The 21,408-nt window shown below is 27.4% G+C and overlaps 1 protein-coding gene across 4 annotated transcripts in view; it reads left to right on the top strand.

Moving 5' to 3' along the window:
* Positions 1–21,408, top strand: part of LOC109605850 (extracellular sulfatase SULF-1 homolog) — a 126,511-nt gene that overhangs the window by 83,594 nt on the left and 21,509 nt on the right. For all 4 annotated transcript variants that reach the window (XM_049965939.1, XM_049965938.1, XM_049965936.1 and 1 more), the window contains 2 exons: positions 735–886; positions 7,865–8,040. In XM_049965939.1, the coding sequence (XP_049821896.1) occupies positions 735–886; positions 7,865–8,040 (328 nt within the window). The remainder of the gene's footprint in view (positions 1–734; positions 887–7,864; positions 8,041–21,408) is intronic.

Raw genomic sequence — 21,408 nt, 5'->3', positions numbered from 1 at the left:
TAATTTTATTTTTTCATTAAATACTTACATATACATTTCTTTAAAAATTAATTGATATTAGAAACATGAGCAATTTCAATTTTTAGATATATACATCCTATTTTTATTAATTAATGTAAAAACAATATTTTTATTGCATTGTGTTCAAAAATAGTAGGTTGTTTGTTTATAAATCTAAATGATTAGAATAATTAAAAAAGTTATTAATTTAGTGTAAGAAATATGAGTATTTTTAATCAACATTTTTTGATAATAATTACTGTGTTGTTTATTGTACGAGCCTAAAAATAAAAAAATATTAGAAAAGATTAAATTATTAATTGAATAATTTTATTTTTTAATTAAATACTTTATATTTTTATTAAAAAATTAAAAAATATTGTGTTTATTTATAAACGTTAAGGGATTAAAAAAGCTAAGTTTTAAAATTATTGTAAGAACTATTTTTTAAATAAAATTTAATCTTTCTATTAAATATACATTTTTAATGCTATGTTGGGTGTAAGCATGAAATGAATAAAATAATTAAGAACTAAGAATAATTAAGAAAGTTGTAGAATTATTTTAAGAAATAGAAAGAGTAATTTTATTTCATAAATAAATACAACTTAATTTAAATTTGTAAAATAGCCCAACAACTGGTGTTCAATATTTCACATTTACATTTATGCATCCGAGAAATTTACACAAAACCGTAATTTCGAGCACATTTCATGCAATAACTTTTGTTCCAGGTTACTTCGGCAAATACTTGAACAAATACAACGGTTCTTACATTCCACCTGGCTGGAGAGAATGGGGTGGTCTTATTATGAATTCAAAGTACTACAACTACTCCATCAACATGAACGGAAAGAAGATAAAACATGGGTTCGATTATCACAAGGTAAGTTGCCGCATGACCTAATTGCAACGCTTAAACATCTCAAGGGAAGTTTCTTGCACAAAGTAAAAACAATTACAGGAAGCACCGTCGATTGAGTACTCTTGCAAATGACTTTCCACAGAAGATTGATTCCGAATTAAGGCAGCCACAGACCGTGCTCACGGTTAATTTAAATTTTATCTTTAATTAATCGATCGAATTAATTTTCTTATAACTCAAGTGGTCTGACAAATTAATTCATATTTAGATTCATCGAAACGTGCTAATCTAGATCGCCCAGCTACGTAATTGTTAATCACAAATTAATGGCTGTCAGCAGTAATAAAAATTTTATTTAATTTGACGTTTAATTAAATATTAATTCTATTTTTATAGGAGTCTTATAAATAATTTGGACACTGATTTATTTTATATCCACCTCAAATTTTTACATTTATAAATATATTAAATGCACATAAATTTTATTTTGTGTACATCCAAATATATTATAAGAATGTAATTACAAGGTTACCTAAATTAAAGCAGAACACGAGACTGCACCACAAAAGTATGAAGCTGAAGTATTTACACATTGTTGAAAGAGCGTAGTTAACCTGGTCGGATTGATTTAAAATGTAGTTACCCGTACTATTCTAGCAAGGAACTAAAAAATTAAAGTTTATTAAAGAAAATTAAACCCATTCCAATTCTCTTATATTCCAATAAGGGAAAACCAAACTTGTTGCTCAAATATTGATCATAGATACTAATTTTGATCGCAGTAAGCAGAAATATAATAAAGAGACTCAGAACTATCTAACTAACTAAGTTATCATCATACAAAACTCTTAAATACTTTTTAATATACACTTAATTATTTCAAAATTCAGAATACGAATACAAATATTGCGACAAATATATTATTAAAATAAGTTTTAATGTATCAATGTAATCTTCTACATAAATTAAACAAAACTGCATCAACAACAGAACATTTAAAACCGTAGTAAAAATTCCTTGGAAAATAACAATAAAACAAAATTTAATAAAATAAACGTGTTCAATCATTCATAGTTTCTTGTTTTAAAGAGTCTAAAGAAATTCGACCATTATTGAAAACACCATGTTTCTATTTGCCGAAGAAGAGATACCAAAAGTGTGGTTTCTAATGAAAAAATTAACTGTGCTTGAATGGTCGTCTTAATCATCTGTTCTATATTTTATTAAGCTCTTTTGGGAAGTATTAGACCCTCGCATCCAAACAAAAAACGTCAAAAACAAACAAGAACCTCTTCAAACCATACATGAACAGTGGCAACAAATTCCTGTTGACACATTGCAGAGGCTGGTAGATTCTATGCCTAAAAGATGCTAGGCAATGTTAGAACTAAAGGTTACACCACAAAATATTGAAATATTTTAGTTATTCTTCATTTTTTATTAATATTAATAAAATATTTCATAATTTTTCCAAATAAAATTGATTTGGTAAATATATTGATCATTGTGATTAATGTAATTAATGTAGGTATATTATAAAACAATAATATTATTATAACGGTCCATTTTAAATGAAATAAATAATATTATAATATTTAACATTTTAAAAACTTACTACGTAAATGATTAATAATTACTGTATTTAAATGAATAATTAAAATTTGTGCCTACTTACACTTTGGTTGTAACAATTAGGTTTTCTTAATTCGTAATTAATTAACACATGACAAAATATAATTGAAACTTAACGGCTCCTTTAGACGCAAACCGTATTTTCTATTTTGAATAGTCACCATTAATTTATAAACATTTTCCTGTACGTTATAATTAAAACATGTTCTGTAATCTAAATATTCATTAAACTAGAAGTTATACGCCATACAGAATGTTTTTCCTTAAATAGATACCACACGCATGCTACTTAATTTTTTACGTTTCTCAACTAACTATCTATTAAAATTGCTAACATTCTATGTTAAACGGATTTTTTACATAATTTCGTTATAATTTATTAATTAAAAACGTCACTTTTATCAGCCGCAATCGAAATTATTTATACAGTTATGCTCATGGAATTGTATACTTTTTCGGGATTTATTAATAAAATATCATTAATGTCTCACAAAATTTGTTAAATCTGATCATTAGTATTTAAATTTTGGCAGCACTAATATGACTGGGTGTCAATATTTAATTTTTCATAATTATTTTATGCATCAAACGGTATTTAAAAGCTATAAATATTTGAATCAAAATAAGCACTTATACAATTATTATTTTTTTATAACATGTGGATTAAACAATATTTCAATACATAAAATTGATATTCATATTTTTATTATATTACGAATTTACATTTTTTATTCAAATCATCCATTGTATGAGAATAAAAAATAAAAAGCTTTTTCAAATGGAAGTGGCGGTAAAAATATTTTAGAAAACCTAATAACTAATGTTTTTATATACCGATTTTAACTAACTTTTTTTCAATTGTGAAGCATGGAAATATGTCTATAGACAAAATGACACTTTTTCTTAGCCCAAAACCAAAAGCTACAAGGTAATTTTTAGGCATGAAAATTAAAGAAATTATACTAGTAAATTTATTTTAGAAAATTTAAATACACAAATTACACAAAAATACTTATAATTCTATAAAATAAAATAAATAAAATAAAAATTATATTCTTTTTCTGATTAAACTAGAACCAAAAAATTAAAAATTTCAAGATAAAACTAGTTATAATAGTACCACTATATTACTGTAACCAAAATTTCATGATATTTTCATTAGATCTCTATAATCTTTAATGAATCAATTATGTGAATCATAGAGATAAATTACTTAAAACTTTAATAACTCCAAAAACATGTCAAAATGTTGTCGTTCCTTAAGACTTGTATGTTGCTTAGTTGTTGTAATTAGTTTCTTCAGATCATGATGATCAAATTGGAACCAAAAAGTTAAGAATTTCAAGATTGCTGTTTTCTCTATAACATTCTAATATATCAGATAAGTGAATAACCCTGTAAAAAAGTCAAAATTAACCAATATTCCATATGTCCATTATTTTTAAAATTTCAATTTTTGACATTCCATCAATAGCCTTTCAATTAAAAATTTGAATTCTTCAAAATATATATTATAAATTGTTTTTGTTTTGTTACCCACAAAACAATCCAGAAGAAGTGAAATCTTAAATAAACATAAATAAAAAATAGAGTGATTTATATACTTTTATATTATACAAAAAAATCTTGAGAATTAAATGATCCCCAATTATATAATAAAAAATAAAATTAAATATTTTGATACAATCTATAAATCCAACCCATTTACAATATACTGTTTTTTATAATTAATTTTTGTAGTGATATAATACATGTTTGAAATATATATTTATAATATATACAAATTACAAATTGTTTTATAAACTTAAAAATTTATTTAATAAATGCAATTCTCATTTATTGTGTTTAGGAAAGGAATTTTTCTGTTTCCCTTATTTTTCCTAATCATTTTTCTTTTCTTGAAAATTTTGATTCAGTTGTTTTATTAATAGTTTTAATAATAGTACTTTTTGGCACCCATTCTTTCTAGTTACACAGGAGCGCACTGCCATATTTAAGAAGTACTCAACTAGTATTGCTCGTTTTCTCACATACAATAGCTACGTATTTATCTAATATAAAAATCTTATATTTAGGCAACATTCAAATGCTCAATTTTTTAATCCCAAAACTGTTCATCAATAAAATAAAAACGGATATTTATAATAAATATTTTTGTTTTAACCACTTCTTCGGTTGATATATAATTTTATGTATAATATAAATTATAAATAAAATTAATATTAAATTGATTAAATAATTAAAAATATTTTTCTTCGTAGCAATTTTGTGTATGTGCGTTATTCAAAGCAATAGCTGCTGCTACTGAATGTTCCTTGTAGGATTTTAAATACAGTAGGAAAAGCGTTTGACCCGTTTGAATTTAGAGAGAGACATCATGCATGACAGAGACAGTACATAGTGGGAGACTTACTGTCTCTATTGCACATGATGTCTCTTTTAGGATTCAGATGGAACCAACTTTTTTTGTATTGTATGTAGAAGCACAAGCAATTTGGTCCAAAATTTTCATTGAATTTCATCAACACCCTCAACATCACCCTAATAATGCTGCTGCAGATTTGGGAATGGTATATCATATCTGATTTTCTTGTTAAATTATTGTTATTATTATCATTAAATAATTCTTTTTAAATTCCCTACAAAAACTGTTTTCTCCTTCTCCTTAACGACTGTGCTCTTTTGGTTTTCTGTATTTGCCGATAACTGGTCTACAATTCTATTGTTTTCCAAGCAGGGCGGCCTTCATTTCCTCTGATTTCTTATTTGAAGCTGCTGAAGTTTGCTCTGATGATATGTTTGTCGTTCAATCTGATGTTTCATAATCGAATTCAGAATCTAATTCTTCCTCATAATTGTTAGTTTTTGTTTGTGTCCTATGAAAATTAATAAATAAATTATCTTAAATCATTGATTAACAGTATACATTATTTATCAGACTATTAAACACATTCAAAATTTGAGTCCATTTTTCTCTATTAATATTAGTATCAATATTAAATTTTATATGATACAATTAATCTGGCATTAAAATGAGAAAATTGTCCAGTTAGTTGTTTTAATTTTGCACTGACCAGTAAATATCATTTTTCTCATTTATATTAATAGATATGATTTCTAAGATATGATCTCCAACAACATTTTCATACATGTCTTTTGTGTAAAGACTCTGAAATACGAAAGACTCAAACCGTACCATAAATACATTTTATTTCCATTCAATGCAGTGGAAACGCAGACTAGAGAATGTTCATTCTGTATCATCGAATGACTGAAATGGCAAAAAATTATCTCCGGCGATTGGCACCGTCTAGAGCAAACCGCCATTTGCGATGGTAATTGGTCGTAAAATTCGTGCAATGTTCGCGGCCGATTGTACAACGGCATTGCCATTCTTTTGACATCCGAGCCGTGTAATTTAAGCTGCATTGAAGGGAATGCATCGTTAATATTGTATTATGAATGGAGTCGTGCCATATGAGAGTAAGTTGTAATTGTCGATAAGTGACCAACTCGGTAGCCAAGATCTCGAGTACTAAAAACACGTTCTCGCATCGGGTATCAAATGAAGCGGATTAATTTCAAGTGTTAACGACTTAGCTTCTTATTATAATTTCACACATGAACCAGAAGCTAATTATAATTAATTTTGTAACATTTTCATGTTTTAATTTATCCCTTCAAATATTAAACAAGTTTTTCCTGCGCCGCAATAATTTAAAAGTTACTGGGCAGACGCCCTAATGGGAAGAAAACGATGTTGGAGGGGAAAATGGCAGCAACAAACACGGTGGCACGTTAATTGGATTAATTTACATGGAAACACCTCGAGACCATCCGTTCAGCGTTGCATTTTCTCCTTTCCATTAATTATTTGTGAATAATAACGGTCAGTGAGAATTAAATTGTACCCACGAGTGGACGGGAAACATCCCTCTGTTTCGGGAAAACGGACGGTACGCTTAATTAAACCGCAAGTCGGCGGAATGCCGGATTATAGACGGAAAATTTCTGTTATTATTTTATAAAGGGGGATAATTAAGTGTGGTTATGAAAAATATACTCTCGACGATTGTTTGTCAGGAGAATCAAATGATGTTGCTTAATGACGTAGATTTATGGCAAATTTAATTCTTTAAAATCGACTATTTTGCAATCCGATATATCTTAATTAATTGTTGCTTTCGTACAAATTTCCTGCAATACATAAAAAAATTATCAGATAATAAACACAGTCGAAGCGTCTAAGGAACACTTAAATATTTTCAAATTATTGCAATAAAACCAAAAAACTAAGGTGAAAATATAATAAATTAATAAAAACAAGTGTTTTTAATAAAAAATATATAATAATTGTATTATTATATAATTAAATAAAAAATATATTATAAAATGATGTCACAACTCTCAAAAATTCCAAAAAATATCCAAATATTTATTATTATGTTATTTATAATAATTATGCCATATATATTTTTTTATTATTAGAAACTAATATTATATATTTGGCATACTCAATATCAGCCTATCGCGTAGGTTTTAGTCCAAATTTCGCTACACCTCCTGTACCGTCAAAATTAGCTATTGCTGATCTCCAGCCAAAACCATGCGTTTTCCTTCTTTTTCTATTGTGTTAAAATCTGGGGTGTTTGTTGGCCATGGTAAAAGGCTTATATTATTCTCTTCGAATGCTGTTCGAAAAATCCTCCCAACGTTATCCTGCTGGAAAATGGAATTTGGCCCCATATAAGTTGCTGCGATATCGAACTGCATGCAAAGTGGTTTCCATTAAAAAGATCTCGGTTCTTCCGCCAGTATTAATTTCTCCCCAAAACTACAATGAATCTCCTCCAAAAATTACCTTCTCATAAGGATATTGTAGCTGTGCTTCGTTTCCAAGTTCTCTCCAGATACATATCCTTCCAGAATCTGGGTGGTAGCAAAATCTTGATTCATCAAAATAGAGAATACTGTTCCAATTATCAGGACCCCAATAAAGATTAAACTAGATTATTAGCTCGGGAGTTCTTCCGATTGCCTCTCAGCTTACAATAGCAAAAAGGGGTCTAGTACCGGGGTAATTGTTCTACTTTGAACTGGATGTCTTTTCTCCAAGTCATAATACTCATTGTCTCCACAATCTGCTTTTAATACTCATAGATATGTCCATTTGACGAGGAATTTCACATTGTAATTATTCATCCACCCTCTCCTTGTCTGACACTTAGATGGCACTTTTACATAATAAAAATATTAGTAGTTATATTATTGATTAAAACTTTATTCGTTTGAATATAATGTAAGAAGCTACATTACTTTTCGGTCCCCTAATATAAAATTGAACTAAAAGACTTTCTCCTGTTCCAGGATTACTATCCAGACTTGATTGCAAACGACTCCATCGCCTTCCTGAGACAATCCAAGACCAACAAACAAACAGCTGATAAACCTGTGATGTTAACTATGTCTTTTCCAGCACCACATGGACCAGAAGATTCTGCACCTCAATATTCCCATTTATTCTTCAACGTCACCACTCACCAGTAAGTACACAATAACCTGTCGTTCATAGTAATAAATTTAAAGCCTATCATAAATTCAATGCGAATTGGTCATATTTGAAGGTGACAACTTCTATACATAAATGTAACAACAATATAATACAACAAAAACAATAAAATCGGGTAAGTTGCCGACAATACAGTGAACGCCAATTTATCAAGTTATACGTGGCAGGACATTCTTCAGTGACATGATTGTGTTCCGTACATCAGTGGCGCACAAATCTCCAAGTGAATCCCAACCGACAACGGAACGGGCGGTCAGACAGACGGCAGGAGTCTCGCTGCAAGACCTGCTTCGGATTTCGGTCTCGGGGCCCGACAGATAAATTATTCAGCCGGCCCGTCCGGCGATGCGGTTTGCGGTCAAATGCACGCTAGCTAAATCTCTTTATTACATTATTTAGGTTCAAAATGCATTTATCGAGTCCTGGTTGCGACGCATCCTCATTAACAAGATTTGGGATCATGTTCGTCGAATGTACTCACGTTGGTGGTTAACACCTTCAGATTATTTCAGTGCTTGTGTGATAATTTCTCAGCTACTTAACGTCATGTGTCAAATTGTTAAAAATGATTAACAACATATTGCCATGTGGGTTACAATTATAATGAAATCATTGATGTGTTAAGTAAATTAATTAAAGTTGGCGGGCTATAATCGTTTATAATTCAACGAACAAACAATAATTGCCTGGGCTCCACGAATATATTACTTACATGAGTTGGAAAAATTGATTAAACTGATAATAAATAATTTATTTGATGTAAAACGAACGAATTTTTGAAATTTTCTGTTTTTAAATTTTAATATTAATTTAAAACTATATATTATTATTACATATATTTATTAAAAAGTCTATAATATATTTTACGGTTTGTTTAGTTGTTTTAATCTTTAGAATTTAGAGAGATTTAAAATTCTTCCCAAAACGGGAATAAACTTAATGAAATATGATATTAGATACGCCACGAAAGGAATATTTGCACCACGAACTATAGCCAATTAAAATTAATAAAAATTAATAAAATTTTACTAAAACATATATTCAATTCTTTTGTATATTTTAGTTTATTTATTAAAGAATATATTATTCAACAAATTTAAAGAAGTGTGCAAAATGGGAATTGTCCAATTACTTTATTTTTTAGTAAGTAATGAGATTTAGAATTTTTTCCAACATGAGAATGTGGTTTTTACTTTTTCTGTTAATAAACTGCTATTTAAAAAATAAATAATAAATTAAAATTTGGTGAAATATAATGGTTTATTATTCACTGAGTAGCATTATGATTTTGTATTTTTATATTTCCTATTTGTTCTTGTTTATTTTAGTAAAATTTAATTTCTTTTTTACCTTCTTAATATTTATTTGAAATCCAACATATATTCCTTCGTTTTGTATATTTTCAATTTATAGGACATGTTACTCAACAGACTGAAAGAAATGAGTGGGAATTCCCATTGTCCGATTAATTTATTCTTTAGAATATTATGTTATGTTATTATATATTATATTATCACTTTATTTTTTAGAAAATTAGGAGATTTTTAATTTTTTCAACATGAGAATACAGTTTCTACTTTTTCTACTATTATTTAAATTAAAATTTAATGGAATATAATAGTTTATTATTCACAACAATAATATTTGTAATAAAAGCTAAAGCCAATTAAAATTGTATATTTATAAAAGAACATATTAATCAACAGATTCAAAGAAATGAACTAAATAGAATTGCTCAATTACTTTATTCTTTAGAAAATAATGTTTAAAATTTTTCCCAACATAGGCCATATCATGGATAATAGGTGTACCACTAAAGGAATACTTGCAGTACGAACTATAACCAATTAAAATGAATGAAAATTAATAAAATTTAGTAAAATTTGATTTCCGTTTTGCCTTCTTTATTTGAAATCGAACATATATTCAATTATTTTAGAATAATCAATTGTATATTTTCAGATTATTTGTTAAAGAACATTTACTCAACAAATGCAAAGAAATGAGCTAAATGAGAATTGTCCAATAACTAACTATTCATTAGAAAATTGTGAGGTTTATATTTTAATCCGACATGAGAATTCGTTTTTTACTTTTTCTGTTGATAAATTTAAAAGCTAAATAATAAATTTAAACTTAGTAGAATATAATAGTTTAAATGGCATTATGATGAACAGTAGATACGGTACAAAAAGAATATTTGCAATACAAACTAAAATAATGGAAGTTACTAAAATTTAGTAACATTTGATTTTTTTACCTTCTTAAATATTTATTTAAATTCGTACATATATTCAAATTTTTTAGGATATAATAATTGCATAATTTCAAATTATGTCTTAAAATACATTCAGTAGATTCAGATAATTGGGCTAAATGAGAATTATTCAGTTACTTTATTCTTTAATAAACTGAAGATTTATCATTTTTTAAAACACGAAAAATGCCGTTTTTATTTTTCTATTAATAAACAACGATTTAAAATATAAATAATAAATTCAGTGTTGAATATAATAGTTTATTATTCACTGAGTGATATGATGGTTAATAAATACACCAATAAAAAATATTTTAAGTACTAAATAAAATCAACTAAAATGAATGAAAATTATTAAAATTTAATTTCTTTTTTACCTTCTATTTATTTAAAATCAAACAAATCAAATTTTTAGAATACAATAATTGTATACTTGCAGTCTATTTTTAAAAGTACAAATTACTCAATAGATTAAGAGAAATATGTTAAATGGGAATTGTTGGATTACTCTATTCTTTAGTAAATTGAAAGAATTATAATTTTTCAAACACGAAAATATGTTTTTTTACTTTTTCTATTAAAAACCTACGATTTAAAAGTTAAATAATGAATTAAACCAATTAAAATTAATGAAAGTTTTAAATTATTATTATTAAAATTAGTTTATTCATTAGTAAATTGAGAGATTTATCATTTTTTCCAATAAGAAAATATGATTTTTAATTTTTATTAATAAACTCTGATTGGTTTATGGGTGAATAAATTTTGATAATAAGTACTCCACGAAAATAAAATTTGACGCCAGAAAGGGAGGAATATTAATAAAATTGTTTCATTTTTTAGTTTCTTTAGAATATATTTAAATATGCAATATTATTAGTAAATTTAAAATGGAAAATAAATTAAGTTTTCTTCATGTAATAATTATTTATATCCGTTTATTTGATGAAAAAAATAATGATTCAGGAAAATACTAATATTAGTTTCCTTGGACTTTTGTATTGAAGTACAACAAAAACGAAATAAATGACACATTAATCAAGAAATAGTTAAAAAATTACAATCCAGAAGCCTTGATAAAATCATTAGAGTAATACAAAAGAAGTTAATTAAATGATGGAATATAAGTATCTTTAATATTACATTTATTATATGTTTATAACCTTAGAATAACTTTATAATATATTTTCAGTTTCCTTGCAAAAATACAAATTACTTAATTATTAACAGAAACAATGTAAATATTAATTGCGCAAGTTTCCTTCTCGAAAAAATAATACTTAAAATAATGCGATATGAAACACAATTACATAGAAACACTTAACAAAACCGCAATTGAAAAACACGTAAATACCCAACCAAAATGAATATTCCGATGACACTTTAAGCTTGCCAACAGCTTACAATGTAATAATGGGCCATACTTTGGGGCCATAATTCTTGTGTGTGTGTGTGTGTGTATCAGTAGCGTACAAATCTCTGTCTGGCACCGGTACAGAATAAATCCAGCCAGAGCACGACAGAACGCCGGTCAGATATTAAGAACAAAAGCCTTGAATCTCTCGCACCGAGACCGAGCCATAAATTATTAAATGCAGTTCGGATCTGCTTCGTGCTTATTAAATCTTTTTATTTTTGTAATTTTGAAGAGCAAAACCACGAAAATGATGGGCACATTAAAAGTATTATAACCCAGTTGTATGTATGTTTTTTAAGTTTATAACATTGTGCAACTTTTCTAAAGTTAAACGACATAATTAAAATGATGGAATAGATTTGAGGGGTTAAATTATTTTCATACCTAAAGACTTTTATAGTAACTTGATATGGAGACAACAGGCGGCAGACGGAAACTGTGACGAGACACACAATCTAGGAAACCCTAACCTGATGTCATTGATTTGCCATTACTTCCTTCCATTGGCTTCTAACCTAACACGATGTTCAAGTGTTGTTTCGATGCATCCAAACAGTTGTCTGGAGGAATGAACAAATGTTTTCACGGTAAATCGTAATTTATTCCTTACATTGAAAAGATGTTGGTACAAGCATCACTCACGCACGCCGGCAGATACAGAATTAAAAATGTGGAAATTGTTGGGTACCTAGTCTTGCTGTACTTGGTTTATTTACAGTAATATTTCTCCGAAGCATCTGACATTTGAGTTATAAATCTATTGTGTCTAGAGATGATTATGTTGTGGCTCGTGCCTAACGTTTTGTACCAAATTTATACCTTTTGGAAAATAGTTGTTATCTATATCCGTCAGACGGCAAAGGACAAGAACGAAACACGAGGTGTGTCTGTAACACTTTCGATGATTAATGATTTTCTACCTTTGTGTGTCCGGTCACATAAAACATGATTTTCACTGTTTTTTTATTGTTCTTCTTCGCACACATTTATGGTTGTTGGTTATTGTTATATGTTTCCAATACGGGACACAATAAACTGAAATGCCCCGTTCAAAGGAATTAAAATATAGTTATTAATTTGGGTGAGAAAGCCATGCCCAAATTAAAAAATCATAAAATATACAGGTAAAAAGAGTTTTGTCTGGCGTTCGTATAATTATACCCATTTATATTTTATTAATTTTCTCCTTGAGTAGGTGGAACATGAAACAATCACATATTCATTGATTATTTTGATTCATTTAAATCATATATTATTATATTTCATAAAAGGATTTAATGCAAGTTTTGTCATTCAGTATAAAAATGTATTTCAATATTTTTATGTTTTTTTTTTTTACTTTTTTTGTCACACATCTTGTCGCATTATTTAATAATACCCTTAATAGAAAAAAATTCTTAGTATAACTTAGTTTCAGCGGTGAGAAAGAAACTTTGTACCCCAGAGAAAAAATTAATATTTAACATGAAAAATCAATATCTAAATATGTAAAATGCACTCAATTGAAAATACAATAAAAAATATCCTAACAAATAATAAATGTGTCTAATAGAATACTTAACTGGATGAACGAAACTTTCAGTAAAGAAACCATTGGTATCAAAAAAGAATATACCAACAAGATTAAAGTTTGTTAATCATCCTCCAGAATTCTTCCTCCATTCAACAAGTACATTGAAGTGACATTCAAATTCAATAGAGTAGGATAAAATGGTGAACAATAAATTCGTCGTCCCTCAAATAGAAGTTTGGATCCTAGCTACACTATAAAAATTTTGAAACATAATGGATCAAACGTTATGGTTTAGTTTTCATTTTCTTGGCATGGTTCATTATGATTACAAAAAATTATTAGTAACGTGGACCTATTTATATATAGATATATCGTGAAATATAATAGTATAATAGAGATTAGAATCATTTGCCACCGTTAATTTACCAGCTATATGGATTTTTATGCATGATACTAACTCAAAGTCTGTCCAGTTGATCAAAATCAGTTAAAAGATATTGAAGTCCGACTCTAAATACAATTGCAAACTTATGAATACGATTTAAAAATTAAAAACTATGAAATTTAGATGAATTGTGTTTATTTATTAATATTACTTAAACATGCTAATTATATTTGTACATCATTATTTACTTTGATTTGTTGTTTGATATAATAACATATTGTAATTAAATTACTTTCATACAGTTAAAATAATCATCCAGTAGCCTTCAGTAAAAAGATGTCCAAAGTTTCGTCAATTAACACTATTTGAATGAGAACTTAGGAAATGTGTTTTTCCAGCAAAGAAGCTGATAGAAGAGATGATCTGTCCAAGTCGGGATCAAACTAGAGAGTTTGGAGAACCAAGAAGTACTAAAGAACGGCGAGATCGATACTTATTAGTTTTTAGAGATTGCTATATGTTGACTAATCGGTATTCAGATCTCCGTATTTACCACTTGCATTATCAGTTTAAAGACTGTAATAGTGAACATAGTCTTTTCAGATGAATCCCTCTTTTGTTTAGGAGTGAATGAGATTAACAAAGTATCAGAGAAGTTTGGAAATAAAGATACAGATACACTACAAAATCTTTGAAACATGGTGTAGGAAACGTTATGTTTTGGGGTACTTTTCTCGGTATGGTACATTACATTACATTACATTATGGAAGAGTATTGATAACGACGACCTTTTCATGTATAGACATATCATGACTGATATAATAGAATCATTTTCCAGCTATAATTTACCAGTTACAAGGATTTGTATGCACCTTAATAATCTGAGGCATTCATCTAAAGTTGTTCCAAATTGATTAAAAGATAATCATGATGAAGTTCTCCGTCGGTCAACGATCTAAATACAATTGAAAACTTATGGAACGACATGAAGTCTCAATTAAAATACCAAAAACTAACAAATTTAGGTGTATCGTGCAGTGGCGACTCATGAGATTTGAATCTGGTGAGGCACATTATGTATAGAACAAAAGAAGAAAAACAATATTTATGATGATCAATGTTTTTGTTACAAAATCTGTTGAACACCAAATTCCTTCATTACCCTTTAATAATAAAAGATATGCAAGCAAAATAATTTATCGTCCTAAGATAATCCGCTATTATATTGTCCCGTATTTGTTAAAGTATTCAAATTAGGAATTGGACTGTTTACTTATTTAATGAAAAAGATTTTGTCACAGTAATTTAATGTAGAAATAAACATTTATTTAAAAAAATCAACCGCGTCAACGACATTTCTTGTATTTATAAATTCTTTCGTACTATTACTGATTAACGTCATATCATAATAAAAAGAGCAGATACAAACCTTTCCACAAGTGAAACCACCAGAGACACACACACGACCAACGGGCGGAACCATCGTTCTGGTGGATATTTAGAGATATCTCATTGTTCAGAGGCACACCTCAGCTCAACTCCTATTGAAACAATCTGACCTTAAAGCCCATACGCTAATGTTGGAACCAAAAAGAAATATTTGTAAGTTATAAGTTTGACTTATGAATTTAACTGTCTGTTTTATAAATATATTACCCTTCCATCTTTGTTTAAATATTTAATAATATTATATTTTAAAAAATAAAAATATAAAAAATGTTTTTGTATCGTTATGTCAATAAAATTATTGTCACAGATGAAGCAATGCATCATCATTGATATTTCATTGAATTTATGCTTCGTTGTTTATAGGCATTAACAAAGTATTAACAATTATTTTAAAATTTATGCATAAATTATATAATAAATAATTATTTTTTAAATGTGAGCCACACTGTACATTTATTTTTTTAAAGATATTATTCAAGTAGAAACTATTTTGATTTAGGTACAAAATAAATATAGTATAATATTGTAAAAAATAATATAGTATAATTATTTTAAATTAAATATAAAATATTTTTATGGTATTTTATTAACAAGAAATAAAAATGTGTGCTATTTTTCTGGCCAACACTGTATATTACATATTTATAATAACCTTCAGTTGCTGGTGTTTATTTAAATCAATTAGGAAAAAGCCATATCTTAAATGTTTAATCGAAACAATACAAAAAAGCTTTGTGCTTTCACCTCTGGTAGTAAAACATTAATCCGATAATTGTGGGGCAGTAACATTAGAAACACGTAAATTATCAACAAAACCTTCGTGTCCTTGCTGATAAAACCGTCTGGAGGAAATTAGTTTATTTTTATTGTCTGGTTAGCTTTTAAATGAACTCTAAATAAGTCGTAGTACTTAATGCAATCTGAACTTCGTGTTGGGTTATGATTCGATTGAAGTTAACTTTCTTGGGTCAACGGCGGTAATAAAATGTAATTTCACTTGACACAGCATGGTGGCACATAAATATTAGAATAATGGGACGACAGTTGTATTTAGTCGAGATGCTTTCAATCTAGACAAATATCATTTTATAATTAGGGCAATAAAGTTTGTCATTCTTGTTGTTAAGTTTTCAACACATGGTTTTTTATTACTTTATTTACTAGCCTCGACGTAGGTGAGTGCAAGGATTCACGACTGCGGATGTTGTATAACTGAGTAAAAAAAGGCGTTTTTTTTAACACTTCCAGTGCACTAATTTGCACGATGCATTCGTGGAAATGTTAATTATACGTTTAAAAATACCCAGTCCGAAGTAAGCACCTCTCATTTACATTCTGAAATGCACTTGACATTTCAAGATTGTCCATTCATGCGCTTCAAAATACAGTGCTGTGCAGCAAAGGTCATTTTCGAGCCTTCCGAAGCCTCTTGCACAAATTAAGTGCTTCGCTGTATCTAGGAGCTGCTTATTCAAATTCATTTCTGAATATTTTATTGGTAAAATTATTTGGTATAAGTCTAATAAGAATAAAGAAGTAAAACCAACTTCTTGACAACTGTAAAAGGTGAAAAAAATAACCAAAATTCCTGCAATTACTCATCGTAATATAATACAAAGATGTGAAAGAGTAAATTATAATAATTCCGAAGACGAAACTTTCACCTCATTTCAGAAGGAAGCATTAATTCACTGCGGAACATGTTTATGAAATGTGTTCAACCCATTCTGGAAGAGAATAATTTCAAAGACGGCAATGAATATTTAATTTCTAAACCATCTCGTGTCTCCATTCACAAATCGTTTGTTCTTTTTTCATTTATTTCGTCGTTCGTTCGTTCGATCTCAGGAAATAATATTGGCTAGACGTCTGCCTTTTTAAAGGACACGTTAACTTTTTTTCGGCCGTCATAAGACAACCTTGTTATTTCTTGTATTGTCTCCGTTATCGAGAAATGCATCTGCTTCTTGGCCGGAATTATGTACTGGTTTCCTTTTCGTTGGAAACGGACACATTCTTAAGATTTTTTTTTGTTTTTATCATTTTAGGTTTAAAACTCACTTCTTTCTGTGTTCATTTTTCTAATGATTTTTTGTGTGCATTTTATTTCAGTATTTTATTAAATTTTAACATAAATTAAAAAAATTTATAGAACTTAAATTAAAATTTATAGGCAAATAAGTTTACGTTTTATTCTGAAAATAATTTTCCAAAACTAATTTTATTACTCACATGTTTTTTCTCATTAAAATGTAATCTTACTTTAACATTTCGTGGATAGTTTTGTCGGTTAGTCACAGTCACATACAGGATGTTTTTTATTGGTTCATTTTGAATGTATTTCTATACCAACTGGGATAAAATAACTTAAGTATGACTTAAGCTTATTTTGCAACAATCCAGTATTTTAGATATTAAAAATATTAGATTTTAGATTTTAAAAATATGTGGTATCTTTTTTAATTTATTTTTATATTTGAACACTTAAAATTTTTTATGGACCCTTTTGTATGTACTATTTTTAAAAAAAGTTCAAGTATTTGAAAAAATTATTATTTCCGAAAATTTGTATATGTAATGTATTTATTACAAATTTTTGGAAATATACTTAATACCAATTTTAGGATATTTCAACAGTTTTTATTCATGATTTTTTGAAAACATATTATATTTTAAGATTTTTAAATTAAAATGCGTTGAAATCTATATTTATAACTTTTTAGGAATGGTATTTATTTTTTTTTTCTGTATTTAAAATTTATATTAAGTTAAGATTAATAAATAATTAATCATCATTTTTTTGTAAAATTATATACATAATAAGAAATAATATAATAATATACAAAGAGGCAAAAATAATTTAATATTCTAATACTTGATAATTATTATTTCAAGTACATATTACATAGATACTACTTCATTTGATACATCTTTAACATAATATTAAAAAAATAATTTAATTTCAGATTTAATATTTATAGAAAATAATAAAAATTATAAAAAAAATATTTCTAATAAAAATACCTAAAACCTATATAAAAATATTTGCATGAAAAAATTCTGACAGCAGTTTCGAATAATTTGTACATTTTTATTTTTAATATTAAATTAAAAAAATAAATTCATTTTCAGATTTAAAATATAGGAACTAATGAAAAAATAATAAAATATATCAACACAAAAAACCTCATGTTTAAATAATAATTAAAATACTATATAGAAATATTTGTTTAATGTTAAGAACATCAAAGAAGTTTTTTTTATTTAAAATCTCATCATCTCATTTGGATTTAAAAGTTATGATAACTGGAACCTACAGATGCAACCTAACAATGTGGCCATAATTATATTTCTTAGTTGATTCTAAAAAAACATACAGGATTTGAGTTTAAAAACTCAATAAATTGACTTGTCCATATACAACACTGAGAAGATGGAATCGGAGATGATATATATCATATATTTAAAAATTAATAACAAATCAGCAAGAATTTTATCTATCGAGTTTTACTTCTAGTAGTACCTTTTATTTTCATATTTTAGTATTATTGCACGATTACCTCCCTTATTTTCAACATAAATTCACTCTTTAAGTACCTCAATAGAATATTTAAGGGAAATTAATATAATAATTAATTAATACCGTTCACCATCCATAATAATTTCATCGAAACAATTTCGCTTTAGCAACTAATGGCTCTATAGCGTAACAAGACATGGATAAGAAAATAAAAGGAAGTAGAGACGTGATCTATGCGATCAATTAGTGTTTGATGGCGTGCATTGAGAACTACGGTCCGGAGCCCGTCACATCGACGTCTCTCAGACTCGAATGGGGGTCCATCGTACCCCACGCCACGGCCACAAATCATTTGATGAGACTTAAGTTCGTTACGCGCCGATAAAATCCGATAATTGCCACGAAATGAGGCCCATTTATAATTGTGCATCCAGTCGTAAATTCACTTTTATTAATTTATGGACTTTAAACTGATCTAATAATATAATGCGAATGTTTTGTGTACTCTATGAAATATTTTATTTTCGTATTTATGGGAAGGGCTATAAACTTCCAAGGCATATAATTTTTTAGGAGGTTCCAAACAAAACATTTGTTTGTAGAATAATGTTGTTCATTATCACTAATATTTATAAAGTAGTCTGTCTAAAATTTTGATATTATATATATAACATTTACATACAGTTTAATTTTGTAATATCAGATTATAGTTACATATTCTTGATATGTTTCATCTCGGTTTCCTCTTTCCTAAAAGCATGTTCGATGAAGTAAGTTTTGAGTGAGCAAACTCAACTAATTAATTGAGATTTTAAAACATTTTAGTTTAAATTTTTATTCATTCTATAGAAATGGAACACGATTATAGTCGTGTTGCCATTTTTCACTCATTTAATTTCTAATAATAATTTTTAAATCGCACATGTTGTTTCCGTTATAGCGACTTGTGCATATGAGTCTACTTAGTCATCACCATCAATTCTTGTATGTCAAACAGTCCACATCAAACTTAGTTTTGTGTTTCTCTTAATTTTAAACAAATATTTCTATCCAATATTTTGTTTTCTATTTAGATGTAAATCATTTTCTTTGTTTTTATTTTTTTGTATATATTATATTATATTGTATATTATATTGAAAATGAAAAATGCCTAGTGAAAAACATGAAAAAATTTACATAAATATTGTATGTATTAAAAATCTATAAACTCTGATACTGACCATAAAAATTATTTGAAATTGCTATTAAGGGATTTATTTTAAACAATTATTTTCATCTAGTATTTTGTTTTTTTATTTGTTTATTTGTTTTTTTAACCTTTATTTAATTTGTTTGCAGTTCATTTTCTTATTTTCTCTGAAGATGTAATGTGTTTCATCGTGATAGACTATTTGCCTTCCATTATGGTGCCATAAATATTCAATCAAATTTAAGTACGGATATTAGCCAGTTAGTTCATTAGCAGAATATTTATTTCGCCAAGACATTTTCTGACAATTCTTGAAATGTGAGGTCGCGAGCATTATCATGCATAAAAATAAAATGTTCGCCAATAAATGGAGTAAAAGGTACAACATGAGGTTCTAGGATTTCCCTTATATTCCTATCAGCCATTATACTTTCTCTAATAATGACAACCAGTTCCGTGTGTGCCTGTAAACTAATGCCTCCACAAACCATTACCGATCATCCACCAAGTATATATATTACATTAAGACTAATATTCTCCTGGTCGTCTGTATATTCTTCTACGACGATCGTAGCTAATTAAAGAAAACCTAGACTCATCACTAAATAATACATGATTCCACTCAACTTCTCCCCAATGAAAGTACTCTCGAGCGAAATTCAGTCGATCCTTATGATGTGTTGTAATCAATGAGGGACCTGTAACAGTACGGTACCGATTTATATTATCCTCCTTTAGCCTTCTCCTTGTGGTGTCCTGGTTTACTCTTACATTATAAGTCAATGAAAACTGTTCCTGCAGTAAGTACTGGTTAAATACCTTTCTCTAAGGGAAGTTATTCTTTTTTGCCCCTGTCTAAAATCGTTTAATCACTTATGACTTTTTCCTTTTTAATAAATTTTATTTTGAAATGTGGCGATTATTATTATTGTTTTTCATTTTAAAGATTTTAAAATATGATTGTATACCGTAAAATACTGTTACAAGTACAAAACTAATTGGTTTAAAATTATGTTCATTTTTTTTTCTGTTTAACGGACACAAACAAATATTTTTCCGAAAATTTTAGGATTCCGAATGGCTAAAGTGTTAAAGCCAAAAGTCAGTAATGCTATTTTTAAATAGTAGTATATTAACTTAAATGTATAAATGATAAGCATAACATAGATAAATCTGACTGACTGATGTTCTGAATCACAAAAATTATTGGAAATTACTGTCAGGGATTTAATTTTAAACAAATATCTTTATCAAGTACTTTTGTATTTTTATTTAGCATTAGTTGTTTGTTTTATATTTTTTAATTATTTTTGATATTTTCAGTTCTAAAATTAAAGTATTTTTAATGCATAACATGAACATATATACTGTTAATACAAACATTAACAACTAAAATATTAAATTATAAATTTCTTGTCAAGCACTGCATTTTTACTTAATATTATTATTATAACATAATTTTATTTTATAAATTTTGTTATATATGTATGTACCCTTGTACATAAAACATATTTGAAATATGAATATTGTATCTAATAATATTTTTTTCAATTATTTAAAATATTTTCTTTAAACTAGTTTTTTAATGTTATATTAGAAATGTATAACGT

This window comes from Aethina tumida, chromosome 4, assembly GCF_024364675.1.
Source record: "Aethina tumida isolate Nest 87 chromosome 4, icAetTumi1.1, whole genome shotgun sequence".
Lineage (NCBI taxonomy): Eukaryota > Metazoa > Arthropoda > Insecta > Coleoptera > Nitidulidae > Aethina > Aethina tumida.
This window is presented reverse-complemented; position numbering and strand designations above follow the sequence as displayed.